This window comes from Crocodylus porosus, unplaced genomic scaffold, assembly GCF_001723895.1.
Source record: "Crocodylus porosus isolate Cpor-Errol unplaced genomic scaffold, CroPor_comp1, whole genome shotgun sequence".
Lineage (NCBI taxonomy): Eukaryota > Metazoa > Chordata > Crocodylia > Crocodylidae > Crocodylus > Crocodylus porosus.
Window position 1 is genome coordinate 118,938,913 of NW_017728931.1, and position 16,677 is coordinate 118,955,589.

At 37.6% G+C, this 16,677-nt stretch overlaps 1 protein-coding gene across 6 annotated transcripts in view; it reads right to left on the minus strand.

Annotated features, from left to right (window-relative positions):
• KIF21A (kinesin family member 21A) overlaps window positions 1-16,677 on the minus strand; it is a 144,757-nt gene that overhangs the window by 46,313 nt on the left and 81,767 nt on the right. For 4 of the 6 annotated variants that reach the window (XM_019543528.1, XM_019543533.1, XM_019543531.1 and 1 more), the window contains exons 11-21: window positions 16,141-16,344; window positions 12,529-12,567; window positions 9,559-9,643; window positions 9,319-9,436; window positions 6,971-7,159; window positions 3,712-3,911; window positions 3,325-3,432; window positions 2,549-2,617; window positions 2,205-2,419; window positions 1,392-1,545; window positions 694-891 (exon numbers count right to left, since the gene is read on the minus strand). In XM_019543528.1, coding sequence (XP_019399073.1) covers window positions 694-891; window positions 1,392-1,545; window positions 2,205-2,419; window positions 2,549-2,617; window positions 3,325-3,432; window positions 3,712-3,911; window positions 6,971-7,159; window positions 9,319-9,436; window positions 9,559-9,643; window positions 12,529-12,567; window positions 16,141-16,344 — 1,579 coding nt within the window. The remainder of the gene's footprint in view (window positions 1-693; window positions 892-1,391; window positions 1,546-2,204; window positions 2,420-2,548; window positions 2,618-3,324; window positions 3,433-3,711; window positions 3,912-6,970; window positions 7,160-9,318; window positions 9,437-9,558; window positions 9,644-12,528; window positions 12,568-16,140; window positions 16,345-16,677) is intronic. The other 2 variants (XM_019543530.1, XM_019543529.1) reach the window with 1 other exon arrangement.

Genomic DNA, 16,677 nt, shown 5'->3' on the forward strand with positions numbered 1-16,677 from the left:
TCGGGAGATCATCGAGTCCAGCCCCCTGCCCAAAGGGCAGGAAGTCAGCTGGGGTCATAGGATCCCAGCAAGATAAGCATCCAATTTACTCTCGACTGTCTCACACATTTAAAAACTTCTTACGTGTTGGTTTCATTGCTTCAGGTAATTTCAAGTTTCCATACCAATTATACCAATTATAACAACAAGTTCCTATTACCTCATCTCCACTTATTAGAATGTTTGACAAGTCAGTCCAAGGTAAAGAATATATTTGCTTGGAAGCAATTAACTGCCTTTCATGTTAATGGTGTAAAAATAACAAACACATGCTAAATCTAAAAGTATTGGTTAAATAAATAACCACATAATCATATTCAATTTTAAAAAATGTATCCTCTGCATATGAAGTAGGCTGAACTGTACAAACAGCTGCAAAGGTAGCCCAGAAGTGGGGTATACAGCCAGGAGAATGGAAAGTATTAGCTTGATATTTAAGTTTTGCAGCATTTATCTTGATTGCATATCATCAAAAGTGAGATCTGAAAACCCAGTTGTGAAACTAACAATATAAAACATTGCAACTCATCAACATAATGTAGCTATATAATGGATGAAAGAGCAAAGGAAAAGTTAATCTTGAATAAATATTCTCAGCATAATGAAATGTCCTTATTTATGTTTTATTCTTATTGAATATTTGCGTATGGCTACCTTTGCTTCCTCCATCTGCATGATGTTTGCTTGGCAGTCAGCAATGCTGTCATTAATATAATCTATATTTGCAGTTAGAGACTCCATTTCCTCATTGATGTTTTGGACACTTTTATCTGCTTCTCCACCACTGTCTTTGATAAGTTTCTCCCTTCTTTTGGAAAGTTTCTCTCTTCTTTTTGTAAGTTCTTCACGTTGCTATTTTCACCAAAAGAGAATTTTAAACAAAAAGCAATTAGGAAAAAAACATTTGTACATTGAAGTCAAACAATTTTAAAATTATTTGCTTTCATTTTAGATATTGAAATCAGATAGTACATTCTTGTAGGGGGAGAGGAACAATCGAGAATGTAAACATATCTGTGTAACAGTAAAGAAGGTTTTTGGTCTTGATAAATAGAGCATATTTGTGATTCATTGGTTTTCTTACCTCGTAAGTGTTGAGGACTCCGAGTCCTCTGGTGGGATTCGAAATGTCTCACAATGTTTTATTGTTCTCATAGGTGTTACTCACCTGTTATACCCTGATCTGGCCCAAGGCCCACCGTAGTCGGTGGGAGCTATCCGACTGATTTCAATGGGCTTTGAATAATTTTCCAGATTCCCAGGTGAACAGAAATTTACTCAGAAGAAAGCAGGCATACATTTTTCTTTAGTTTAGTACACTTGCATAAAATATGACACAGTAAATGTTCCACCTTAAGTAGTCTATTCATATCCGCCTCCATATTTGAAATGGTCACTCTCTGCATAATGATGTCAGTCACTCTGCGTTCAAGTAATTGCCACTTCATCCTGGCTGCCCTTGATGAATATACTCTGCCAGTTATTCCTTTCCTCTGATATTTCTTTCTGTGGGCAACACAATAAAATACAAAAACATGGTCAAGTTTAGAAATTGAAGCTGTAAGTTATCAGGTAGAATAATTATTTAAAGGCAATTTGAGAATCTTTTAAAAGCCCTGATTCAATACCCTACTAACATGTAACCAGTCCTCCTCAAATGCACTCAACAATCTTTAGCATTTTAAAATGTGTCAAATCCCATAACATTCCATGCAAAGTACCAAAGAACTCCAAACAATGGTTTATAAATGTGTCCTATCATCTGAAGACCAATTTCAATTAAATAAGCAAGTCTGCTTCAAAGTACAAGAGGTTATCCATAAATCTGTTATTTAACACTTGATAGTCCTAAAAAAATTCACTCTGTTACTAAGAATACCAGGGGTATAGAATAACTGAGGACAGCTTGTTGAGTCCAGTGATTTTATTTAGGAATTTCACATTTTTAAGCTTACCCGTTCCTGTGACACCAATTTATATTGTTTAACCATATACTGGGTTCAATTCTGCTCCTAATGATATTAATATGGCCAGTTTATGACCATTAAAGATGACATCATATTACAAAATACAAGACATAACTAAATCTGAACAGCTGCTGTACACTGTCTGACCTGGGATATTTTTAACTCATTTTGAAGAGCATTTTTATTTTTTGTCTTTACCTGGTTCCGTTTGTTGCAGTTACAGGTAATGCCTGGACCCTTGCCACAGGAATTCTCATTTTCTGCTGGGCTGCAGCTCTTGATGCATCATAATCTGCTGGTGCCACACTGGAACTTGGTTCTTGAATGGGATGATCAGGCAGACTCAGCTTTCGACTCACCTTCCCAGTCACTCTGTCAGATATAGGCCTTACTTGCCGACGAAGAGCTGTCACCTGAAATACACAGTCACCAAGACACACTACTGTCACCTGTGGCTGCATTGAAAATTAGACTTTATCCCTGCAAATGATGCAAGGATCTTTTATGCTCTGATAGGACAAAACAGCACTCTACTACAGTACCTCTTCTGTTCTGCGGCGCAGAATAACTTCTTGATTTCTTTTCTGAGCTTCCAGAAGTTTGAGTTGATGCTGGGAACAAATAAGGGAAATATGATGATATTTTTTTTCTCTTCATCATTTGCCATTAATAGCTTTTCACTTAAAAAAAGAAAATCTCACAAATGTTTAAAGAGTCTTGTATACATCATGCTGTAATAAAAGAAAATACTTCAGTCCTGTTTGTGTATCACAGTCAAATATAAAATCCTAGAGAATGAGGGTATGGAAACATCCTTTTCTACTTTACATTAGGTTACATATAGGAAAAAATATTATGAGAAGAGTGGCTAATCACTGGTGCAAATTACTTAAAAATATTGTGCTATCGGTCACTGGAAGCTTTTGTGTATAGGTCAAACAAATGTTTATCTGGGGCCATCTGGGCAGGCAAGTTCCTGCCTTCAGTGGTGGTCAAACTAGATAACCCTCTTATAAGTCCCTTCCAGCCCTATAATTTCTCAATAAGTCTATGAAAATTACTTGCCTGAAGGACAGACAGGCATAATTTTGCAAGGCTACATTAATACAATGTCACTTGTATATCTTTGAAAAGGCCTTATTTATTTTCTAGAATATTTACCATTTAACAACTGTAGCTGGGATTCCCACAATATAATCAAAATGTATTTTAAAAAGTGGGTGTTTGTACAGGAAAGAAATGTGATACATTTTGCATCATATTGGGAATGTGCACCGCTGTATGGAAAGCTATATACACATTCCAATTTGTAAAGCACCTCTCGTTTGCGTTGCTCTTTTCTCAGCTGTGCAATCTCTCTATTTCTTCGAGATTCAGTCATCCTGGCTTTTTCTTGCTCTTCTTTCATTTGCTTCATCAGGCGAACCTGCACCAAAAGAATCACCACTGTGAGCTTAGTGATGACAAACAGGGAATAAACAGCACAAAGTTCTTTACACATTTTGCCTTAAGGAGTTCCAGCCATTACCTCCAGAAACCACCTCACCTTCTGGATAACATAGCTTAATCTCCAGGCCTATTCTATCCTTATCCATCTGAATGAACAAGTGAGAGCAAGAAAATGGCTATTAAGTGGTACAGTCTAAACAAATTTGTGATCTCAAACCATTTGTCACAGAGCAAAGGATACAAAACTCTTAAGTACCTTCGTTTTCTTCATCTCAGTCACCTCCTGCTGCAGTTTCTTCAGCTGCTTCTCATATTGAGACTGATTTTTAAGCAATCGGGCATGTTCTTTCTGAGCTGTTTGAAGTCTTTGCAGTTCTTTATTCATGGTCTGAAGCTTCTTCTCATACTCCAACTTTATTTTTTTTGCCTTTTCTTCTGAGTAGGACTCCACAGAACCTATATGACAAAGAGAAATACTGATCTGTTTTCATTTAGAACATCTTTACTTCATCAGTCCAGGAAAGATGGCTACTCCCTCTACATTCAGCAGGAGCCTCCCACAAAATGTAAGCATTTAATTTGGTGCCATTCTGCTCCTTTTCTCCAAGCTGCTTGAAGTTTTTGCCCAGGATGATGACTTCCATAGACCCAGGAAAGGTATTAACACCACCATGTATAACCATTATCAGTCTTTAAGTGTCTATCTACATTTCTTATACCTCTCTGCACTGGGCAAAAGCAGGATTGAACACCGCCCCCTCCCCCCTAAAAAAACAAAACAAAAAACCAAGAACTGTCTGTAGCACTACTGAATTATTTCCCTGAATAGGCCACAGGAATTGGAGACTCCAAGCTCACTGTTGTTTCCTGAATAATACTAGAGTTCATCCAAACACTTATGAACAAGAAATAGATTGTGAAGGTGAATTCTGATTCCTTTTTTGGTTTATTTACAGAGAAGCGCTGATGGATTCTTAAGAAAATCTTTAGTTCGATGTAACTTGTGCACTGAACAAAAAACCCTAAGACGAAATGAAGTTCAAGTGAGAATAAATGTGGATGTCTCTTCCAAAAATCTCTGAAGAATCTACAGAACTCTAGAAGCTGTGGGTGTGAAAAAATTACTTGTCTCCTTCCCTGCAAGTTTCCACAGTCTAGGACCAAGACCCCTGGCATACATTACAATTATAGTTAGATTAATGTTAGTTGCACCATAAACAGTAACATCCCTGCATGCTCAGCCAATTTATGGTGCCACAAAAAGTGGCAAACCAGCCACAAAGATATTCCATAAAACATGTGGAAAATCTCTGTGTAATGTTTTTACAGCACCATAAACTGAACATGTGCCATCCCCAAGCTGATGCTGACAATCAGATGATTGTTAGCATTAGCATGGGGATGAGGGTCAACATCAGGACCTAGATCTAATGCTGGAACTGGCTGCTGGGAAAGCGAGTTACAAGGTTCTCTCATAGGAAAAGCTGAGGGGCTCTGGCTGCTGGGAACCTGGCAACCCCTGAAGGTTGGCAGTCTTTCCTGCAAGGTCCACAAGTCAAGGCACTTTAAAATGCCAGGTTGCAGGGAGCCAGGCTGAACCATGCTTTTTAGATGTCCTAGGGCACAGAAACATTAGGATGGGGGAGAGGCTCCCCGATTCCAGGTTCTGGTGCTCTGGGACTTTTAAAAGCAATGTGTGCAGCTGGGCCAACAATCCAGGATTTGGAACCAACCTCATACTGTTGCAGCTGGGCCCAACAAGAAGATAATTGTCAGTGCTCAGCCCTGATAATCCAGCATGCCAGGAGCCACGATGTTTGAGATGGGGAATGGGTGTAAAATTTCTCCTATCCCAACTGCATCATTGTTTTAATGTCTGCCAGGAGCCCAACAGTCTACACAGCAAGTCTTCAGTCAGAGCCCACTGCCAGCTGTCACTTGTAGCTGATGAATTAAGGCAAAGAGCTCAGTAATTCAGGTTTGGTCCACTTCACACATCATTCTTTTCACTTTATTCAAGTACAAGAACTGTATAAATTGTGAATGGAAATTTCCCAGCTCCTACAAGCAAGGAACACAGAATTAAATCCAACTCTCATGCACATAACAAGTAACATTCAATGACCACTGAAATTCCAAGCACTGTACTGATTACACGGACCATACGAGTAGGCCCACAGTCCTTACTCTGTACATAACAGCCACCCATGCATCTGGCACTCATATAATATGGCTGATGCTACTCAACTAACTTAATCACTGCACTGAAAGTGATCCTTTCTGTCATTTTACAGCCAATGTTTTGTAGGCAAAGGAAATATCTCGTTATTTGCTTAGTGTAAAATTTGTGGGTCTGGTTAGGACAGGGGTGCTCACCCATCAGCCTGTAGCCTCATGATATCCAGCCTGCAGGTCTCCCCATGGGTCCAGAAGTTTAGTGACAGGGGAAAGGTGACACTGCTCTCCCACCTCTACATTTCCAGACCCCCGAGGAGACCTGGGCCCAGCACACTAGTTTGGGTGTCCAATCCCAGCATGCATGGCCAGCCAGGGGCAGCATCTGGTGCCCAGGACCCAATCCAAGCATGCTGAAGTAGAAGGGGGCAGCACCAGGCCCCCAGGGATCAATCCAGGAGAGACTGGAGTGTTGTCAGGCCCCTTTAGATCAGTCCTAGTGCATGGGGCAAGAGGGAGCAGCACTGAGCCCTCAGAACCCAATCCTGGCATGTGGAGGTGGGATGGGACAGCTTCAGGTCCCAGACCTCAAACGTGGTACCCAGGGATCAATCTGGCTAACGGACCAGCCTTGCCCAGCTCATCTGACCTGCAGGGACAAAAGATTGAGCACCACAGAGATAGGGGATACCAATGTTCCCTTCCCATGTGTAGCTTAAGGACATTTTTTTAAATAACCAAAAGCCCAATTGTGGTATTTATAACTTGCAACACCTTGGGACTGATTTTCAGATGTGCCAAGTCCATTGGAAGTGTATGGTGTGTAGGTTTGTTCAGCACTGCTGTAAAAATGTTTAAATAAAATTAAAGCAAAGTAGAACATACTAAAACTTTGTGCAACACCATAATATTATTTTAAATTGTTGATCAATTAGAATTAAAGTAGAAGCTACCAGATAGTCATCCCTGAAATGAACAGAGCACTGACTGTACCACAGAATCATCCTGATATGGCTTTGGATCTTCCGTCACTTAACAGAGAATGAGGAATATAACTAATTCAGATACTAAAAGGTATGACAATTCCCAGAAAGCTGAAGACATGTTCAGTTATTCTAGCACCAACCAATAATGAAAAAGGTCTTCAAACAAAAAAACACAACCCACCACGACATAGTGTTACCAGGCGTGAAAAACAGAAGTTAGTTGTAGCAAACTGGCTAATTTAAAAAAGTAATTTCTCCTCTTAATTTTGTTGCAGTATCATTCTCTCTATGGAAAAAAGAGCGAATTAATCATCTTCTAATCTTACACAAAAGGGTCTAAGTTATATTTCTTACCCAGATTTTGAAGAACCTGATCTCTTTCAAGTTGAGTATCTCGAATCTTATGTTGTAGCATCATTAGCTTCTCTTCATATTGCTTTTTCAGAGTTTGCAGCCTTCTCTGGCTGTTCTCTAGTTCATCTATCAGCTTTTGCTTTATGGCAATTTCACAAGTGATGTTTGCCAAATCTGCCTGATAATTCTCTAAAACAAAAGAAAAAATAGTAAGTAAATAGAGGTGCTTACACTATGTTAGGGAGAGCTATATAAATACCTAGAACAGCGATTCTCAACCAGGGCACCAGAATGTTGTGGGATGCTATGAAATCCTTTCAAAGGCTCCACAGGGTGCTACATAACATTAGCAACTAACTAAGTGTGTAAACACCTATACATGACTCATACGATAAACTTAGGGTTTTCACATAGGGACCTATAAGATTAAAAACATTCTGACCTGTTATGTTCTTTCTGAGTTCTTTGTAACAGAAGAATTGCTCTATTATTTTTCTGCAGTCAATAAATAGATAAAATCTAAGCTGGCATTTTCCAAGGGATGCCTCAAGTCTATTGAGGAGTGCCTCAAGTCTAAAAAGGTTGAGAACTGCTGAACTAAAAGATATACTTCCTTCAACTTTAGAACAATTTAAACACAACAGCACACAAGCATTATTCCAAAAACCGATGGATTTCCAAAGAGACAAATGATATAGCATAAGTTATCAAATACTGTACTCATCCAGGCAGCAAATAGTTATACCCTTAAGTGAACCAATGCCAGCTGTCTCAGCAAAAAATTAATCACAGCACACCTGTACTGCCTAATATACAACAGTGTTTTAGAAAAAAGCAGCAAAATGGCTGTCCATAATGCAAGTCAGTGACAAAGTTAGAAACTCCACAAGCTTGTGACTCACTGAAACGCCTGTGTTGCAAGGTAGGGTGATTATGTAGTACATGATCACTGCACACAAAATGGTTTTATTTCAAAATTGCCATTAGTTTGTTGAGTCATATAATAATTTTGGTTTGACAAAGCTAGTTATATACTCAAGAAATGAATGCACTCTGTGCAAGACATGTACTTCATGCTTTCTTTAGTATAACTTTGCGCCAATTATGTAATGGTGCATACAAGGATTTGAAAAATTTTGAACCAGTGGCAGAAGGCAGCAAGTACTCCATCTGCAGCAGGCTCAGCTACTACTAGAGGAACACAAAAATATATAACCCCACATGCCAAATGCTGAGAACCATAACATTCTGTAGGATGGTAAGAAAGCTAGTACAAATTAGCTCATGGCTCCTCATGTTTCACAATTCCTTACCTGCTACTCTTATTACTGACAGTGCCCCAAATTCCCCTGTCCTACCACACAGAATTCTTACATTGTATAAAATTTCCATCAGCTCCAGCATGGGAGAAATCTTTTGCTTTAAAGTCAGAAGGAGATAAGGAGAAAGTCTCACTTGGTCGGTGACTCTTGGAATGGGGTCTCTTTCCAGTTTCCAGCTGCTGAAAAGCTAGACAATCTCCATAGAAGCAAAGAGCTGTCTCAACCAAGGGAATAGGTAAGCCTCTCTAACACTGACTGCAGTTTGGTTTGTAAAGCTGAACATTTCTTTGGCCTAAAGAACTTTTCCTTGCTCATGGGCTGTGCTCCAGAATGAAGTTACTAGCCATGGACACTTCAACTTCTGCCCTTTTGAAGTTCCTTTTGAAGCAGGCAAAAATCCACATATTCAGAATGCCCCCTGGACCACTTCTCATAAGTCACATTGCTGAGCTAAGTTGACTTTGAAACCTGCAAAGGATGCAATCTTAGCTTGCGTCTACATGACCTTTTTGCACCTTGTACCAGTACTAAATACAAGGCTTCTCTCTACCTGAGCTGGGCAGTCAAGCAGAATTTGCAGATGCTGTATACTACTTCATTCTCACTGCTTGTAGTCTTCAAAATAGACCTTTGTAAAATTAACTATGAGCTTTTTTTTTTCTTTTGTAAATAAAAAGCTTCTTGCAACAGTTAAGTGTCAAATGGCTTCTGCTTGTGTTACAAAGGCAATATCAAAGCATTTGCAATAATATTAGATGCAATGTAAATTTCCTAGTAGTGTGCTCAACACAAAATGCATGCAACAGACAAGTCACATAGTATTACGGAGAGATATCTGTTATACTATTCTGTGTGAAAAAGGGTTGGGAGAGGAGGGGAAAAAAGCACAAATGGTAATTAATCATCATGGAGAAGGAAAAAAGTGACCAGACCAGTCTGAAAGGATATTGTCTGTGCTTAAATGTGAAACTGATCAGATAAACAAGATTTCTTTAAAAATCTGGAAATAAATTAAAGTGCTGGCACCCTTTTCATCTGAATCAGAATCAGAGTCATCTGAGCTTTCAACAACTTCCATATCATCTTCATCTTCCTCCTCATCTTCCTCCTCCTCATCATGATCGCTTACTTCTTGACTTTCCTCCTAGAAAAACATATTGAGGAGTTAAAACATTTTCTGCAGCACCCATTAATGCTCAGATCAAGTTTCAGATTTTTCAGAGGCAGGCACATTGTAAACCATTATATCAGTTTTTAAATACTCACTGCTTCTAGTTCATGGTTCTCTCTCTCCAAAGGGCATTTTTCATCTTTCTTCTCTTGCTCATTGTCTGTGTTCTCTTCTTTAGCACTAGTACAAGACATAAGCAAATCATTACCTAATTGAAGCTACAACTGTATGTTTTCCTAAGGCAGTAACCTGCCTCTGGCACTGATCAAAATAAAGTTTCAGAGAAAAGAAAAAGACAAAATCCAGCAAGCCAGCTGTACAAAGCTAAGCATGAGTAAAACAACTTTTAGACCCCTCCTTATGGTAACATAATGTCCTGCATTTCAATTTCCTTTATATAATTTTAGCTTGTCTTATCACTGAAAACTTGAAACTTTGGCAAATTGAATAAAATTAGGCAATGGCACCACCCATTTTCCACACAACAGTTTTTACCAAACAAAATACTGTGCGTGTGCATTTGGTATGCATATGCAGCAGATACTGTTACTGTAGAGCTATTTGAATCATCCATGCTGTTTATCATCTGCAAGCTTTGGCATGAAAATTAATAAACAGTATCCTAAATTATTATTACTATAATTAGATATCTACACAAAGAATGCCAAAGAATGCTCAAAGTAGGCACTGATATACAAAAATGACTCACAAGAACCCCAAATGGGATATTTGCAGTAGGACACACAATGCCAAAATGCAACTTTTTCTTTGTCTATAGTCTGTCTTACATTTGTTTCATGTGTTTTACATGCCTCCTATTTTTAAGCTTTGTTTAAACTGTACATTATTACTAGATGTCTCTATTCTCTTTCCTTTCTTGAAACCGTGAACTGCAGTGATGTTTTAAAGGCACATAAATAAACGTTTAAAAGTAACTGGTATATTAGAATATGTACAATCTATAGGAGAAAATAACGACTATAGTTATTTCTTTTAAATGCAAGACTGTGATGCAAAATGCAAGTATAAAAGTAAAAAAGTTAAAGATGTCCTGCAAAAAGTCAAGTAATTTCCAATCACTTCACTAGTATGATGTTCTTCATCCTCCCAACAACTGAGATAAAAGGAACATTCACTACATAAAACTCTGTTCTGTCAGGTGCTACAGCTTCCACTGTCACCTAGGCTAGATCTTAACCTAATAGGATAACCAGCGTGCAACATGTTATGATAAAACAGCTGTTGCAGCAATTTCAGTAAACTGTTTAAATATATTACATATCCTTTCATTAAAAATGTATTTGGCTTTGAAGGGAAATTGTTTGCAAAAAACAATGTAATATACTTTAAAAGGCACACATTCGATCCATTGTGGATCAGCTTATTTTCCAAAAGAGATTTCTGGTAAGTACCATGCTGCCTTAGAGCAGAAACCTGGATGTCACAGGACCAAAGCTATTTTTTTCAAGTGTAAATTTTCCCAAAATGTCAATGTTATTTGGTTTAGCAACTGGATACTCAGAATATTTGTTAGCATCACTTGAATTTGAAACCTGACTTTTGCACGTTACCTTTACACTATGGTTATACAAGTAACTGTATAAATGAGACAGGTCTTGCATTTTGATCTGCTACCTACATTTATTTAAGTCAGAATGGCTTTTTTTTTTTTTACCTTTTGTTTTGTTTTGTTTTTTATTTGAGAGAGTAACAGGGCTAGATAGATTCTATTCCAGCTCAAGCATCATCAACAAAACTAAATCAAATTACAATTGTAAAATCATTACTGTTGATCAAGCACAAAGCAAAACAAAATAAAACAAAAAAAACACACACTTAACTGCCAGATTCCAGTCTGGAATCTGCAGGGTTGGTAGCTTAAAAAAAAAAGACACTAACCAGATTTGTTCCAGACATCATGGTGAAATACTGAATGCTGCCCAATACAATCCTGTTTTTACAGGTTCCCTTTTCTTTTGGTCCCTACCTTAATCCTTATACATAATATCAGCCTGATCTGGTAAATCTGTGGTCATTTTACTGCAGATTTTGGGACAGATTCTCCATTTATAATAACACCTTTTTACACTGTCTACATGCAGCCTTTTATTAAATAGACAGCCATTAATTAAAAAGAACTTGCCTTCTTAAGCAAAAGATTAGGACTTAAAGAACTTTTTCCAAGTGAGTTAAGTACATTTCCTCAGGGACTTGGAAGATATAAGCAGAATTCAACAACTACTGCTAAATTTGTCCCATAAAATAAATTCCAATTCTCCTACACATTAACATGTTTTAGTATGTAGGATACAATAGCAAAAACAGTTATATTAAGCAAGAAATACCTGCAGTATTTTAGCATTATTTAATTTTAAAAAAAGCTCTGCTCTGTACCGTTAGTTGTGCATTTTGTATTTTTAATTGAAATGTTAATATTTATTTCAACACAAATAAGCATTTGACTTTAAAATGCTGCTTTGCTCATTTTTATGGACAGTATTAAAATGGTTATTTCTGTTTAGAACCTTCAGCCTTGCTGCTGTCCTGCAGCCTATGATGAATTAGTCTGGCAAAGCCTTCCTGGCTGAAGATGAACCAAAATGAGTCCAATTTTTTTAGTCACATGCCATCAAAGTGGAAAAAAAGAAATTCTGCACAGACTTCAATGAGGGAAGGGTCAAGCCCTACATGTCTTTGGGAAAAAATGTCTTTGACCTATTTTAGTTTCCATCTATACATTTCTTACTGAGAAGCACCCCCCATTAAGGGGGTATACAACATGCACAGACATCTACGTTGTACATTTAATCTTCCAACTATTTTCACAGGTTACAGTCGCCCTTCCCAGTGCAACTAGCTCAGCAGTGCAAGAGCCCAGAGTTAGCCAGAACCCAACTACAAACAAAAGTGTTAACTGAAAGGTAAAAGAAACCGAAATCAGCTGTGAAAAGCCACAATAAACTGCTCTAAAGATATCTATAAATCTACTGCTAGAATTTCTTTTCATGTATGCCAACTAATTAATTGAAATGACAGTGAATTAAAAACCTGGGAAATATTCCAACCTTCTTTCTTCTCGACTGCTTTCCTCAAGTTTCTGTAGCCTTCAAAAGCAGGAGGGTACAGTATTGGAAGGCCAAGCCAATGAAGGACAAACCAGACAGTGAAAAGCGAAAGTGATAAGAAGGTAAAAATGATACATGAGCTTATGGCGTTTAAAATGAATTTAAAAAGATACCATTAACAGACGACAAATAGTAAAAAGGCAATACATTTTGTAGTTGGAAAGCAAATAGAAAAAGAGGTGTTGTACCTAACACAGAGTTTCCAGTTTAAGAAATCAACTAGTCTGTCATAAAACTGCCATAGTTGTCTCTACTTCAGGTTGCATGAAAAAATGAACTGCTTATTTATTTTGAGAATTATTTCAAATATGGTTTTAAAAGCCTGAACTTTAAATAGTTCTCTTTTTGCTCTTTAAAATACCCCAACTCTATTCTACTAATGACCTTTATGGTCATTTACTGTTTCAAATTTCAAAAAGTACTGCCTTTAGACCATACTGCAAAAACATACATCTGCAGGTATATATTAGGACACTACAGCAATGCACTAGGTTTACATTACAATATGCTACAGGCATATAAAAATTTTTGCACTAAAAAACTGCTACTTCTGTTAGTGATACTAAATAATTTATTCTGAATACAACCCATGTTAAACCTAATAACTGCAACTGTTCAGTTTTTAGAAATGTTAAAAACAAGAGATCATAATTTATTGTTCAGGGATTTCAAAAGTGTCACATTGCTTGTTATAAAATTAACAAAAAAGTACACATCAGAAGCAATGGGATGGGGAAAATACTAGTATTTCTACTAGCAATTTTTTTCTTAAATGAGAGATGTATAACACCAGGAGATGGGTGCATGACTAATAACTGCAGAGTGGCTCAAATGACTAGAAATATTTGATAATTCTCTCATGTTAAATTTGTTTTAAAGCTTATTTGTAGTACAGTATTTATTTTAACGCCTTCCTATAAGGCTTCCTCTTTTTGAATAAGTCAGATAATAAGCTTTCTAGTAGAATACTAAGTTTTTACTTCCATGCCAATCCCCATTTAATATTCCATCTTTAATTTAGGGTAAGAGCAGCAAATAGTCATCAAAAACTTATGAAATATACAAAATTGCTATGATTAAAAATGAAAAGAGGCAAGGAAAATGCACCCCAGAATCTGCTGGGATTAAGTCATATTGTTTGGAGAACACAGTATTCTGGTGCATGAGGATTTATGCTGTCTAGCTCTCTTGATTTAAGGTTATATGACAAATGATCATTAGAGCAAAACATTCTAAGAACTGCATAACTTTTCTCATTTAAAATTGGTGTTTGAATACAGAAGTAGACTTTTAGCTAACATGGAAATTTAAACATATCACATATAAAATGATGCACCTTGAATCATCTTGATTTGTGACTAAAACAGTGCATTGTAGAAATGGGTGACATGGGGAGGAGGTGGTAGCTAAACTAGTATTAGTAACATTCAGTCTTTAGGTATCTCATGTTCAAAGGTTATACAGATCAGAATGAAACCTGTAAACAGGGATAGTATAGTTAGAGGAGCTAAAAGACTGTTGAAGGTAGGAGTAAAGGATCCCCATGCAAACATTCAGGGCTATTTTCCCTTTTGTAAACCCACTGGCTAATTCATTGTTGACTTCTGGTATTTTAGTAGGAAAAAAATCTAGAGGACCCTACAGCCGAATACTAGTTCAGATTTCACTGAGTAGATAGAAGCAGCCCATAATAAACAAGTATCAGATTGCAGCAGTAGATCCAGGAACAGGACATGGGGGGCCTGTTGGCTGTGCCCCACTTGAACAGTGAGCTTTGAGACCATTGCCTGGTTAGTCTGGGCTCCTGCTGGAGCTCTGCATAAGCTGTGAGCTCTCAACTCACCAGCTAATTGTGGCAAGGTCTGGATAGACAGCCCTGCCTTTGTACAGCCCGGGGCCTGGAGAAAGAAGGTGGGGGATGAATGCTGCTGCTGTCTGTGCTTCTCCTCCCACCCCCTCCACACTGAGTTCAGTAGCAGGGGAAGGAGGGACGAGCAGTGACAGTAGTGCTCACCTCCTGGGCTCTGAAGCAGACAGCACCGAGAGCTCATGTGGACACAGTCAAGGGGGAGCTGGAACGCATGGCACAATCCCTCTGGATCTGCCCCTGTCAAATCGTATCTGTATCATCCCTCAAACACCAATATTTTTCACCTTCAGGGTTCCCCTCCCTCCTGTTTTTGTCTTTTAAAAGCTACATACATGACCCAACGATTTACAGGTAAAGTTTCAAGGACTATCAGGTACTGTACAACATTTTCTAAGCATAGATCTCTACTCAAATCCTACAAGCATTCATTAAAATATAATCTAACTCCATAGTTGCTAGGATCCAGCTGCAGTTACAAGGGTTTTACTGTCTGTATCTGCTGTCCTTCACCATTTTTATGGGTTAACTAAAAAAAATGTTAAGCATTTAGTCCTCAGCCTAGTAAAACTTATGCATGTATACTTAATTTTAAAGTATCTGCTCACAAAGGTTACATTTTAAGCACGTACTTAAATATTTTGCTGGGCTGAGACCAAAGTGTTCAGTCCATAAATGTACTTCTAATTAAGACATGAGATACAGACGTGTGCCCCAAACCCCAAGTAAATAGGAAAGTTCCCTGCAGAACTAGGCACGAGAAAATGTCTTGTTATCATTGGAAAGTAAATATCTGCAAAGAGGGGCCAGGATTTTTGTCAGTCATCTCATGCAAGTATAAGTTTTAAAGCTAAGGGACCCAATCCTGTAGGTCTTGCTTGTATGAAAAGCTCCTATTGTCGTCAATATTTTATATCTGTAAGCAGATTTATATGAAGTTTGAATGACCCAGGGTAATGAAGCAAAATTTGAAGCACAAAGGCAAGATTTCAGAAATAAGGCCTTTTTGATTTTGTCTAATCAATGCACCAGAATAAACAGATCCTTGCTGTACTAACTACTGTCTGAATAGCCATTTATATCAATGTCTACGAGCATTTCAGTAGGTTAGAAACCGAACAGCAGAAAATGATAAAGCATGGCATTTCAGTGAAAGAAGGAAAGCAAGCCTTGAATTAAAACAAGCATAAAAGCTGAAGATGTAGAAAGCAAAAGAAGCCATTCCAGAAGCTACTAAAAAATTCCCAACAGTTTTTAGGGAAAACTACTTAATTGCATTTCAACTCATATTATGTAAAATATTGGGGATTTCATCTTGTTTAATTTTGGGCATGTTAAGTCAAGAAAAATAAATCATCTGTGCTTTAAAGGTGAAACTGAGTAATTTTGAAAAATGGTAAAACATGCATTAGATGCAAGATCAACATTCTGCAAAAACTATGCAATTAACTTTATAGAAAGAAAGTGTGTACATTAACACATGTACATACATGTACACACACACACACACACACACACACACACACACACACTCAAGCTGTGCTTAAGTATTTTTTGGATCAGCACTTTAGAGCCCAGTCCTGTGTAACGCCTGAAATGTATTTTAAATCACTGAGTCTTAAAAACAGATCTTTCATTTACCCTGAATTTCCAACACTATAAAATGTGGATATTAAAAGCACTACCTCTTTTTCTTCTTCTTTTCTTTTTTCTTCAGTTTTTCTAAATCTTTCTTCGCTATATCTAGAATTTCCATGGTCTCTTTTTCTGAAGAAAGCACAGAAGCAGAAAATGCCGAAGGACCCCCAAAATATGGTGATCTTGTTGAAGCTCTTGACAGGCTGCGTCGAAGATTTTCATTCACTGCTTCACTCTCTAATAGTTTTGCTCTAATAGCAAAATATATTTAAAAAAGGAATTAAGGTATCATGGAGTTATAAGTATGGTGAGTATAAGAAAGAATGTGACTGCACTTCAAATACAAATTCTAAGCTACAGTAGACATCATAGTTTCATAGCAGCTAGGGTCAGAAGGGACCTGAACAGATCATCTAGCCTGATCCCCTGGCTAGATACATGTATAGATTATGTGCACACATGCACTACATATTATATATACCATCAAATTATTATATTTACTATATACTACCATCACATATACTATCGTATTATATATACTACCATCAAATAGTGATCTAGCCATAGTGTGTAAGCATGTGTAG